General features: G+C 35.9%; 1 protein-coding gene across 1 annotated transcript in view; it reads right to left on the bottom strand.

The window, feature by feature from the left end:
- pld1a (phospholipase D1a) overlaps positions 1-12,939 on the bottom strand; it is a 71,655-nt gene that overhangs the window by 30,337 nt on the left and 28,379 nt on the right. Inside the window, exons 6-15 of the mRNA XM_056476003.1 lie at positions 11,870-11,935; positions 11,473-11,531; positions 9,279-9,371; positions 8,776-8,928; positions 8,519-8,668; positions 6,665-6,748; positions 3,632-3,713; positions 2,000-2,110; positions 1,112-1,303; positions 435-630 (exon numbers count right to left, since the gene is read on the bottom strand). Of these exons, the coding sequence (XP_056331978.1) occupies positions 435-630; positions 1,112-1,303; positions 2,000-2,110; positions 3,632-3,713; positions 6,665-6,748; positions 8,519-8,668; positions 8,776-8,928; positions 9,279-9,371; positions 11,473-11,531; positions 11,870-11,935 (1,186 nt within the window). The remainder of the gene's footprint in view (positions 1-434; positions 631-1,111; positions 1,304-1,999; positions 2,111-3,631; positions 3,714-6,664; positions 6,749-8,518; positions 8,669-8,775; positions 8,929-9,278; positions 9,372-11,472; positions 11,532-11,869; positions 11,936-12,939) is intronic.

Here is a 12,939-nt window from a genome sequence, read left to right as displayed (position 1 = left end):
TAAATTCTATTATCCATGTGGCACCATTAGGTCATTTATGCTGTCATGATCTCCTTTGGCTCTAAATTAACTCATTAATTTATTTATTAGTCACTATAACATGTACAGTAGAGATCAGCTGACTAGTTAGAAAACTGCAATGTGGAATGTTATGTCTATGAGCAAAACAATGACAGCCCAGTTTAAACCCATGCAAACACAGTAAACAGAACAAAATATGACCAAAAAATGGATGAAAATCAATCTAAATGTGTATGCATAAACAACATTTCTTGTTTCAGTATATTCAAGTTTCAGTATTTTACCAGTCTTTTAGCCATCGAGGTCAGAGAGGGATTAGGCATCATCAGATACACATCATCACACACTTCAACTGAACACTCAATGTACAGCTTAATCAGTTTTTGTACAGGTCACACAGTGAGGTCTCTTACTGTTTGTGCTGTCGATGCTGCTGATGCTGTCAGCATGGTGAAGGCCACGTTGAATGTGATGGTACAGGCTGAAACGAGTCTTGCGTGTGCGACCGATGCCTTTTAGTTTAGGCAGATCCACTGAGTCACCAACCATTGTCCGGCTGCTGTTTCCACTAGTGGACACTTTCTTCTTGGGTGTGGATGAATCTAGTCCCTGAGTGCCAAAACAGACATAATTCCACTTTATTACTGTCTAACTAACAGAAACCTCTAATCACAGTCATTTTCAAAACTTCAAAGCCATAAAAGCGAGAAATTTGGGTGTGTTATCCATAGGAGTGGCACAAATGAAGCATGATGACATCTCTAACTGTGATGATGGCACAGTTTTTCATTGGTTTGGCTTTCTTGTGATGCCTCTTGTCCTGATAATGTAGTTTGTCCTTTGTAAGTTTGAGAAGCTAGACCAATACCATATATTGGAATACTTTTCCCCCTCCAAATCCATATGAATGGGTTTGTATTCAGTTAAACATTTTGGTTTTCACCATATTCCTGTCATCAAAAAGGATGTCTGAAGCTACCTTTTTTATAGCTTATCTAAAAGTCACAATTTCACTCTGACCCGTTTTTGCTTATGAAATCTTTTTTTGTGCGTGATTTGTTGGTATAAATGGCAAGTCCATCATACTAACCTGCTCCATGGCTTGAGCAACAGATCGCGTTACACTTCCTACATCTGTCAGCCGGTGCTCTCGGTCGTCCCAGCGGCCATAAGCCAGGTCTATTCCACCAACAAAAGCAACTGACTGGTCAATCACTACAATCTTTTCGTGATGTGCCCATAAGTAGACGGAGGAGGACACGTGATCAGGGTGTCTCATCACCTGTTAAGAAAGAGAAATAGTTATAGTTGTGTGATGCAAGTGGTGTTAAAGTAGATGTGGTACAGGACTATGAACAGCAGCTACGCTAATTATTCTCTTTATTCTCCATTTCCACCTGGGGATACTCTTCCCGAGGCCCTCAGACTATGCAGAGTCACTGATTCGATCCAAGACCAACGACGAGATGATCCCAAGGTTTCCATATCCTGGACCAGGCTGTATCCTGAGCAGCTGCTGTGGTGGTCATGGAGGAGTGGAGAACATGAGACTGATTCCTGTGACGCTCCAGGGACAAGACGAGTCTTTGCTGAGGCCAGCTTCCAGCCTCCGCCACTGAGAATGCAGCTCTGCACAAGACGTTTGGCCAGCGGAGAAATTAAAATGGTCGTGCCCAACTGAGTCTGGTTTCTCTCAAGGTTTTTTTCTTCACTTTGCCAATTAGTGAAGTTTTTTTTCCCTCTCCGCTGTCACCACTAGCTTGCATGGTTTGGGATCTGTAGAGCTGCGCATAGTTCTTCAAGGTTTGGACTCTCAGTAGTGATTTTTAATCCACACTGAACTGAGCTAAACTGAACTGAACTTAAACACTAAAAACTGAACTCCAATGTTACAATTTACTATGACCTTTTATGTGAAGCTGCTTTGACACCATGGTAAAAGCGCTATACAAATAAAGGTGAATTGAATTGAACTTACTTTAATGTTTGGGTGAAGATGCATTAGTGTTCGTTTGCTGTATTCACTGTTGATGCCAAGTGCCAGCTCCACTTCCTTATACAACATAACAAAGATCCTCACTCCTTGTTGCTACAAACAAATATATACACAAATTAAGCTGAGAAAATATATAAAAAAAAACAAAAAACAAATGAAGTAAAAATAACAACATTCATTAAATTTTAAGATTTATTGTATTAACAAGTACATGTTTTGAGTAAAATGTTTACTTATGTTTGGTTATATAAACTACTGATAACATGTCTGCAAAATTTCAAAGAAAAATGTTACCGTTTAAAGCATTTTTTTTTTTTTGCAGAAAATGAAAATAGGCCAGTATAGACCTTAAAACAACACTGCACTTTTAAAAAAAATGGTATATTGTACGAGTCCCCTAGTTAAACAATTGAGTTTTACCATCATTGAATCTGATCAACCAATCTCCGGCTCTCACGAGAGCACTTTTAGCTTAGCTTAGCTTAACATAGATCATTAAATCCGATTTGAACATTAGCATCTCATTCAAAAATTACTTTAGAAAATATTCCTATTTATATAGAAAAGGTTATATTAACGAAAGTAAGCCAATTTTCGGGCACTTAAAATAGCAACTTTTAATTTTTTAGTCTGTTTTAGTACATGAAGTAACTACAGAAGAGTCATGCTTTATGCATATATACTGTATATGTACATATATATATATATACACACACATAGAGTTTAAATCAGAATTATTAGCCCCCCTGTTTATTTTGTTCCCCAATTTCGGTTTAACGGAGAGAAGATTTTTTTTTTCAACACATTTCTAAACATAATAGTTTTAATAATTCATTTCTAATAACTGATTTATTTTATCTTTGCCGAGATGACAGCACATAATATTTGACTAGATATTTTCCAAGACACTTTTATTCAGCTTAAAGTGACATTTAAATGCTTAACTAGGTTAATTATGTTAACTAGGCAAGTTAGGGTAATTAGGCAAGTTATTGTATAACGATGGTTTGTTCTGTAGACTAATCAAAAAAATTATAGCTTAAAGGGGATAATAATATTGAGCTTAAAGTGGTCTTTAAAAAATTAAAAACTGCTTTTATTCTAGCTGAAATAAAACAAATAAGACTTTCTCCAGAAGAAAAAATATTATCAGACATACTGTGAAAATTTCCTTGCTCTGTTAATCATCATTTGGGAAATATTTAAAAAAAGGTTTTAGACTTTCTTGACTTATTTTCAATAATTATGGTCTGAAACATGGAATATTTTACACTGACCTAAATTTGTCATTACCTTCAAAAAAAAATGCTCGTAACGGTAAAAATCATATTTAAATGTTTTTTTCAGGCACAAGGGCAGAAAATACTGTCATTAATATGAGATCACAGAATTAGCAAATAACAATGATCTAAATAATTTCTAATGAACAAAATCCAATACTGCCCAACATTTTGTGTTGTTTGAGAGGTTTGTACTTTAATATACATCACAAATAAAGATTAAAACTAAGATACAAAACAAAGCCTATAAAAGATACTAAACATATTTTCATGCCAGCTTGAACATTATGAGCGTACTGTAGCAAAAGAGACGAATACTGTGCAGAAGACTTACAGCCTTGCGTTTTAAAATGCAGTCGAGCCTCCAGCGATTGCCTTCCACCACAGGCCTCTTCAGAAAGATCTCAGGGCTCAGCCTGCACATTACAAACATATCGCATATTCAATGACATGACTTGCCCAGGACAAGAGATTTAACCCAAACATTTAAGTTCTGTCATCATTTCTCACCCCTTATTGTTCTGAATCTGTTTAAGGTTCACAAAATATCTGAAGAATGTTGGCAAACTGTAGCCATTGATTTCCATTGTATTTTTAAATTAATGTAAGTTGCTACCAGATTTCAACATTCTTCAAAATATCTTCTTATGTATTCAACAGAAAAAAAATGTTTGCAACCACATGAGGGTAATTAAAATGTTCATTTTTGAGTGACCTACTGTATACTTTAAATGCATGTTCTTGGTCTTATTGCACACATTCTAATAAGTGGACATCAATCATTTAAGGAAGGTAACATTTAATAGTCTATAATTAATTTCAGATCTGAATTTTGATTCTCAATGTTATTAAAATGGTGTTCTTGTAGACTTGACTTAAACCGTTTACTTTGATGTTTCAAATTCTTCAAGTGCAACTACATCAGAAAACATGTGTCTAACCTCATTTACCCACCCACTCCCTCAGACACAGAGAGGATCAGACCATTGAGTCTATTCCAGGAGTGGTATTTTTGAAGTAAGGAGGGCTGACGCATGAAACTCAACTCCAGGGAAGAGAGATACTGGTGCGTGTGTGACTTTGTGTAATGAACACCTCCCAATCTGAGCCCCTGATCTACTGCCACATTCTGCATGCATATGAGAAACACCACTCCAGTGCATTACCAGACAAAAGAGAAATGAACACAAAAGAGTAACAGACATGCCAGATGAGAGTACCTTTCACATTCACGCATGGTCATTATTAATCCAGTTGGGCTTTTGGTGTCTGGCTTTTGTACTGGTGCACTTAGTTGGGTTGCACTTCATTTGCACTAAACAAAAAGCCATCCACTAAAGTAGACTGCCCTGCTCTACATTTACACTAGCCTTTAGAGCATTTTGCCCATTTCTTTTTTTGTAAAAGAATACTTATTCTATAATGACATATTAAAAAGATTGAAAGTAAGAGTAAAAACATTTATAATGCAAATATAGGTCACAGTTTCCACAAAACATTTTAACACTGACAATTATAATCTCTCAAAGAGATTAATTAAAATGACCTCTCTCATCATTTGTTCAAAACCTTTTTGAGTGACATTCATTTGGTGAACACAAAAGATGATATTTTTTTAAATGTTGCATTGTTGCTGGTACCATTGACTTCCATAAGACTATAGGTACCAAATAGGTACCAAAAAATATATATTTTTTGTTGTTCAACAAAAGAGGGTCACTCAAAAAGGCCTCTAGAGATTATGCAGCGCCATTGATGCAATCCAAGACCTTGTTTGGATTATGCCAGAATATCCATAATCCTGGACCAGGCCATATCCTGAGCTGACGCTGTGGCAGCCATGGAGGAGCAGAGAGCTTGCGACTGATTTCTGAAAGACCACAGTGACAGTCTTCGCATTGATTGCGTGGGCCAGCTATTGACCTACTCACAGTTCTCTACGATGGACGTCCAGTGTTCTCCATTCTCCGGTGCCTACACTGTAGCTCTGCACAGGAAGTTTGGCCAAAGGAAAAATGGTCATGCCCAACTGAGCCTGGATTCTCAAGGGTTTTTTCCTTCGCTTTTGTCAATTGGTAAAGTTTGATCCTCACCACAATCGCCACTGGCTTGTTTGGTTCGGGACTTGTGAATCTGCGCATTGATGGATTTGCTCTTCAGTGTTTGGACTTTCAGCAGTGAAATTTAAACCACACTGAACTGAACTAAACTGAACTTCAACTCCGAAAACTAGACTGACACAGAATTAATTAACTTCTATGTTAAGCTGCTTTGACACCATTTACATTGTAAAAGTGCTATAGAAATAAACATGAATTTAATTGGATTGAATTTTGTGTTCAACAGAAGAAAGAAAAGAAAGGTTTAAAACCACACGAGGCACAGAAAATTATGAGGTACTTCATGTTTGGTTGAACTATCCTTTAAAGCAAAATATTACAATAATCCCTGATAGATAATAATACACAGAAGACTATGACTGCTGAAAATTCAACTTTGTAGGAATAGATAATAAAATATTTTACATTTAAACTGGTTACCATATTCTATAGTATTATTGATGTACAAATGGTTTGACGAGTGTATATTAATAAAAAAAATCTCTAAGTCTAAATCTCTGGCCTGTATGAAAGACTAATCTTTTTTAATTTGCTACCGAGTAGTTAATACAGATTTTTTTCTGTTCATATTTTCATCTCACATAAATGAGCCATATGAAACATGATTGAAAATAATATATTTTGAAAAACGTTGGAAAGTGGTTGTCATTGATGTCCATAGTGTTTGGTTTTCCTACTATAAGAGTCAATGATTACCAGTTTACAGCACTTTTCAAAATATCTTCTTTTCAATCATGTTTCAGATAAATGAGCAATTTATGTGGCTCATTTATGTGAAGCATGATTGAAAAGAAGATATTTCATCATAGGAAAAAAACAAATACTATTGATATCAGTGGTTGGGTTTCAGGTTACAGAACTTTTTTCAAAAAACATCTTTTGTGTTCAACAGAAGAAAGAAAGCCAAACAGGTTTGTGACAAGCGAAGAGTAAGTACACGATGACAGAATTTTCAGTTTTGGGTCAACTACCCCTTTAAGCAACTAAAATAATACAAGTCATATTAGATTTCCCCATTATCGCTGATATACACCCAAAACTATACATAATAGGTTTTATAGGTTGATTTTCCAGAAATATGTAAACACTGGGACTCTGTGGAGACATCCAAACATCGCTCTGTTTGTTGAAGCAATCTGTCCAACCCATGATAGCAACATTGGCTCACTCAATAGTGTGAACTGGGCTGAGACTATCTGTCTGCCTGAACATGTTTTCTTGCTGAAGAATAAACACTGAGCACATACCACCAGTCTGTGATGAAGATCTCCTCTTTGGCCTCTTCCAGAGCATTTGCAACATCTTCCATGTAGGTTTTGCCATTCACATACCTATAAAAATCAAAATTATTTAAACAGATAGAGTAGTATAAAAATAATTACACAAATCTACTCAACTGTCAAGTTATTCCAAATCTGTTTTAACCTATAATAGACATAAAACTAACTAGTAAGTTACTTAAGTTACTTTCATTGACGAAACAAACCCAACCAACCAAACAAACAAACAAAAACTAAAATTACAAAGCAAGACAAGACCATACAGAATTAAAGAAAAAAACTGACAAAAAAGAACAAACAGAGAGAGAGAAAATAAAATAAAAACAAAGCAAAATATCTTCTATTGTCCACTAAAACTTTTTACTGAGCGGAGCATAATTTTTTCCGTTGTTTACAATGGAAGCGCTGTGTTTTTTTTAATACAAGCAGTGTAGTTCTGAGCTTGTGTTTTATGCAAAGTGCTGAGCAGTTGGCGTTTTTACATGAGCGACAACATTTTAAGCTGTGTAAAAACACTTCCGTGGACCTTACTGTAAGTCCCATAAAATACAGTTAGTCATACAGGTTTAAAATAATGTGATAAGAGAAACATTTAAATATATATATATATATATAGCCTGTTACAATCATGAATAGTGTGCTCTCAATTAATTATCAAACTGATAAATGCGATTCTGTGGCTTTTTTATAGATTTTTTGTTATAATAAATGTAATAATGAATTTTTAAAACTAAAAATATTTGTATATTTTTAGTTTAGAAAAGTTCATAAATTCATCATTCTTTTTTCTACTTTTTACATTCATAACAATGTTCGTGTCTGCTTTCATGTACATTACAGCAATGTTTTTACATCAATGTCAACAGTACCGATTATTTTCATTCATTCATTTTGCTTCGGCTTAGTCCCTTTATTCATCAGGGGTCGTTACAGTGAAATGAACCACCAACTTATCCAGCATATATTTTACACAGCGGATGCCCTTCCAGCTGCAACCCAGTACTGGGAAACATCCATACACACACATTTAAAACACACTACTGCCAATTTAGTTTATTCAATTCACCTGCTATATAGCGCATGTCTTTGGATTGTGGGGGAAACTGGAGCACCCAGAGGAAACCCACGCCAACATAGGGAGAACATGCAAACTCCACACAATAACGCCAACTGACCCAGCGGCATTCTTGCTGTGAGGCGACAGTGCTAACCACTGAACCTCCATGTCGCCCATAAAAATCATGTCATAGTAAAAAGCATTTTAGTTATGAAACATGGTAATCTTTTTGAGAAATATGTTGTATAATATTTAATATCTTTTTTCTTTATGTTTTTTCTCACTTCCGTTACTAAATTAGTATGACTTTTTGAGTTGATATTCAATTGAGTCATGAGACCATTGAGTTTTCAAATTAACTCCAGACGCAGCAGAAGATTGTCACCCTGATGAGGGCAAGTTTTGCTGAAACATACAGTATGTCAATGCACAACAGTGCTGTTTAAAATAATAGCCATATTAATAAAGGCTTTTTAATGATTTTTCACTTACTTTGAGTGCCTTGGACTTATGATTTTGGTGTTTATCTTGATTTATTTTGGTGAATCCCTTATCCAAACATATTAATTACCCCTGAAGCACTTTTTGTTTGATTTTGGATGGTAATACTAGTGATTTGTCTACGGTCTTAAATTTACACTACACACAGTTATAACAGCCATCTCTAATCATCTGCTCAAGCTTATCACAGTTATTTATCAATCATTTTGACAAGCACAAACCACCAATTTCTCAACCTAAAGACCACTTTAGATCAAATATACCATTTAGAGGGTATGTTCTCCTCCTCCCTGGCAAAAGATCCGAATCTGTGGGTCCTTAAAAAGGCCTTGCCGTGTTTCCTCACAAAGCTTTCAATGGCCTGACCCCACCAGCGGGCATGTCTGTAACTAGTGAATTTCAGCACTAGTTTCCTGCACAAAACACACACATAAACACTAATTGTCTACAACCTAACAAAGACATTTATTCCTGACATTGTGTTTGGTCATGATCAAGTGTCATGATTAAGTGAACACACCTAGACAGGTTTTCTATCCTCACTCCATGCTTCGTCTCTGTTTGTTTGGAGTCCATTTTGATGCTGAACTCGTTGTCCACCAGTAGGACAAATGAAATGGCACCCGTGTCCGGCTTCATATACAGCAAAAAAGAGTCCTTCACAATAAGCCACCTAAAAAACAACAACATTATAATTAGACGCATCACAGCCAGGCCTAAAGTAAGCTTCTCTAAAGCTTTATTATACAGGGAGCAGTGGAAAGCAGTGATACGGTGTCAGTATAATCTGAGAATGAAAGTAGCCTGATATCAGTGGAGCAGAGATAAACAGACTAAAAAAAGGTGTGTACATAGCAAGTGCCCAGTCCATCGGAGTTGTGCATTTTCACAGATAACACTGCTTTAAAGAGCTTCTTACAAACGTTAAAGCTCAAAGTGAAAATGCTTGAAAGCATATCATCAGTTCATGCTGTTTCCGTGAGGGATTTGGCAATTGATTTTGTATTTTATGGTAAAGAATACCTCTTAGACCAGCGGTAGCAGACTTCATTGTGGCCACAGCAGTTCATGCCCGGGATACGATGACCTCCTGACCGTTTATAAACGATGCCTTCTCTGGAAGATAGAGGTTTGTAGTAGTTAAAGAATGAATCACATGAAACGCATCCCTGTTTGAGTCACATTTCAGTGAGGTGATGGATTATGTGTTGCGTAAAAATGTGTACATTTTAAGAAAGTCATGTTTGTCATTGCCACATTTTCATGACACACACGTCTCCTCCCAAATTCTGAGTGTTTTATACATTACAGAGAAATTTGTCAAATTACTATCATTCATTCACTTTTCGGCTTATTCCATTTATTAATCTGGGGTCGCCACAGCGGAATAAACCGCCAACTTATCCAGCATATGTTTTACGCAGGGGATGCCCTTCCAGCCGCAACCCATCACTGGGAAACCCATACACACTCATTTGCACACATACATACACTACGGACAATTTAGCCTACCCATTTCACCTGTACCGCATGTCTTTGGACTGTGGGGGGAAACCGGAGCATATTCTTATCATGCTTATTGTAATTCCAAAAAGTATTATGGAATGTTTTGTTGTCATATAGTACATAACTACAGTATGATCAGGAGAATCTGTTGAAATTACAAATACACAAGAATTCAGAAAAACAATTAGGCACATTATGGTAACAATGGGGAGTTTTTTTGTGATTATTGTGCCTAATTGTTGCTTAATAGTTGCTAAAAGTTTTGGTCACAACTGAAAACAAATAAATATATAAATAAATATCCGTAATTAATATTAATTTAATATCTCCCTAAATAAATAAAGTAGTATTTAATTTATGCTAGTTAAATATAATAATGCTAGTTAAATATAAAGTATTTAATTTTAGTTGTTCTCAAACTTTATGACTTTAAGGCTCCCTTGTCAAAGACGATGTTTAAAAAGCCCCAAAAATATTTCATATTTTATAAATATGCATATTGAAATATTTACAAAAAAAAAAATCTTTCTTTTTTCTTCAAAAAAACAAATACTTTTATATTTGTACTTTTTTTTGAGATTTTAACAGATTTGTGTGTTGATCATCAGTTAGGACAACATTAGCACCTGTCAGCTTTAATTGTGGGGAAAACTGGATAATTATGAGCTTTTGTCCGCTAATTTCATCTTCCGAGTTTAAAACTATTTTTGGGGTGGGATCAAAATCAGTGACGTATCGCAAATCTGCTAGTGGAGTGATGACGTGTCGGTTTCTCATTATTATTCATAGTGGTGTTTTCTTATCCTATGAGAAGACCCTGCTTCTTAATTATTCATGGGAACTTGTGCTTTCCGAAGGCAAGGCAGATCGGCCAAGCTGTGAGACCCAATGACTGGGTGAGACCACGGCACGGGTCTAGTGTGTTTGTTGCTGCATGTTTTTCCCTGTTATGCTGTCAAGGCTAATACAGCAAAGCTGTTTGTGTGCAGCAAGCATTTTTGTCGAGAGAGCTGTACGAGAATTGGAGAATGGCAGACTTTGTCTTTTATCAGTTGATTTTGTTACCATTCAGACACATCGCCTAAATCTATGCTTCTGTGTTCGCCTGTTTAAAATCCTCTGGATCACCGGCAGGGCTAATGGTTGGAATAGTGTCTGCATTCAGAGCCGGGGACTGAGGAGGAGAGAAGTCCTCCTTATTTATTGTGTTTATATAAACACAATTCTCTTTATAATGATATAACAAATTGTGGTTATCTGTATATGAAATTACGAATAACAAATGTAGCAGGACATTAAATTACTTACTGTTTATTTCTTTGCATTTTAACTTCGTAAACTATAAAATCATGCGTCTCACGTTTTCATTTTGTAAGCCAACTGACAAAATTAGTTCGCTCCCCTCTTTTTCCCCTGCTCTGCGTGCAGAGCTACATGCCCATCTCAGAGCAGTTTTGGGAAAAATTCTGAGGTAGACTTGATCCGAAAGAGGGGGGTTTCATGGCTCTTTAATTCTAAAAGTGGCAATATAAATGTACAGATTTCTTATACTGTATATTTTTATGTACTAGGCTACCTATATTGTTCTCTGTACTCCTGGCTGAGAACAACAATTTTATACAATGTACTTCACCATAAATTTAAATAGATATACCATGTATGAGCATGACCCAATAATAAAACAATAAAGCAAAAAACATTGTGTCCTTACAATCCTTTTGGGCCCAAGTCCTGAATGAAGGACAACTGGCTCACATCAATAAACTCCATCTGCAATTGAGAAAGAATTCAGCTTAAAACCAGCGGGAAAGAGATGCAGCCTTAATTAAAAGAAGTTACACTAAATCCTCAGCTATATTGACCCTCAGAGGGAATTAAGAGGGAAAAGAGGGAATGAATAAAGGAATTTGAGGGAGAGCGAGAGAGAGAATTTACAGATGTCCTTGATTAAAGCTGCTGAAATAGAACTAAATAGAGAGAAAGAGAGAGAGAGACTTAGGACACACAGTTTCTATCAGTAATATTGATCGTCACTCTGCTGGTTCATTAAAGATAACTCAACATGTGCTCCATCAGGGCCTGAACTCTATAATCAAGTGTGAGCTTACCGTTGCGTAGTATTTTCTATACATCGCCATCTTCAGCAGCTTGTTTAGATAGTCCTCCAGTTGTTTCTGCAAAAGGGAAATGCATGTGCTATTCAGTTTTAAATGTCTGAGATACTGTGGCACTGGGACCATCAGAGATAACCATAAAGCTTAAAAAGTAAAAATGCCATTTAAAATGTCCTGAATTTTTTTGGGTGATAACATTTCAATCTTTTGATAAATATCAGCATTAAATGTCAGCATAAGTTCAACTTTTTAAACAGTGATGGCGAATCGTTTCCTTAAAGCTGAATAGCTGTAGAGTTGTCGAATCTGTTGCTGTGTTCGAAATCTTACCAGTATTCCTCAAATTGGCTAGTTATGTATCTGCTAAAAAAAAAAATAGGGTAATTTTTTAACCAAATTAAATCACAAACTCCAGCTTTAAAGCATCATGTTTGGAGAAAAAAATGAATTAAGAGTGTAATCATAACTGCGATTTAGGGTAAAAGATTTTAAGTAAAGTAAATGTACTGTAGTACAAGAGTCAAATTGGTGGAGTTGGAAATGAACAAAAAAAAAACCAACAGGAATTGAACACCCCTGCCTCTCCACTAGAATTTGCCTTTGGAACACATGATTTGAAGTCATATGATTTTTTTTTTTAAGTGGGTTGTGCTTCAGTACAGCTTCTTTGCAAGATTGAATATGTGATCAAACTAAGCAGATCTGGCCCTGTACACATCCCACCAGGCATATATAAATAAAAAAAATGTCATCTAACATCTGACATGTCATATCTGCTGCCTTTTGATCCAACCAAATCAAAATGAAAGTATTTTTAAATAAATCATGCTGCTGACATTTGGATCTATGGGTTGCTTAGTCAGATCAGACCCGACACTGCAAATTAGCTAGCTACCCACAGAGCAACTGAAATGTCTTAGATGTACTACAGAGAAAAAAAAAAATCATCTCTGTGTCAAACTTTCATCCCTTCAGATTTCAGAGTTCCCGCCAACTCTTGAAAGCCATGCAGATATTTACTCTTATTTCAGTACAGGCTTTGTTGAGATCCTGTTTTTGACTAC

This window comes from Danio aesculapii, chromosome 2 (assembly GCF_903798145.1).
Source record: "Danio aesculapii chromosome 2, fDanAes4.1, whole genome shotgun sequence".
In the NCBI taxonomy this organism is placed as follows: domain Eukaryota; kingdom Metazoa; phylum Chordata; class Actinopteri; order Cypriniformes; family Danionidae; genus Danio; species Danio aesculapii.
This window is presented reverse-complemented; position numbering and strand designations above follow the sequence as displayed.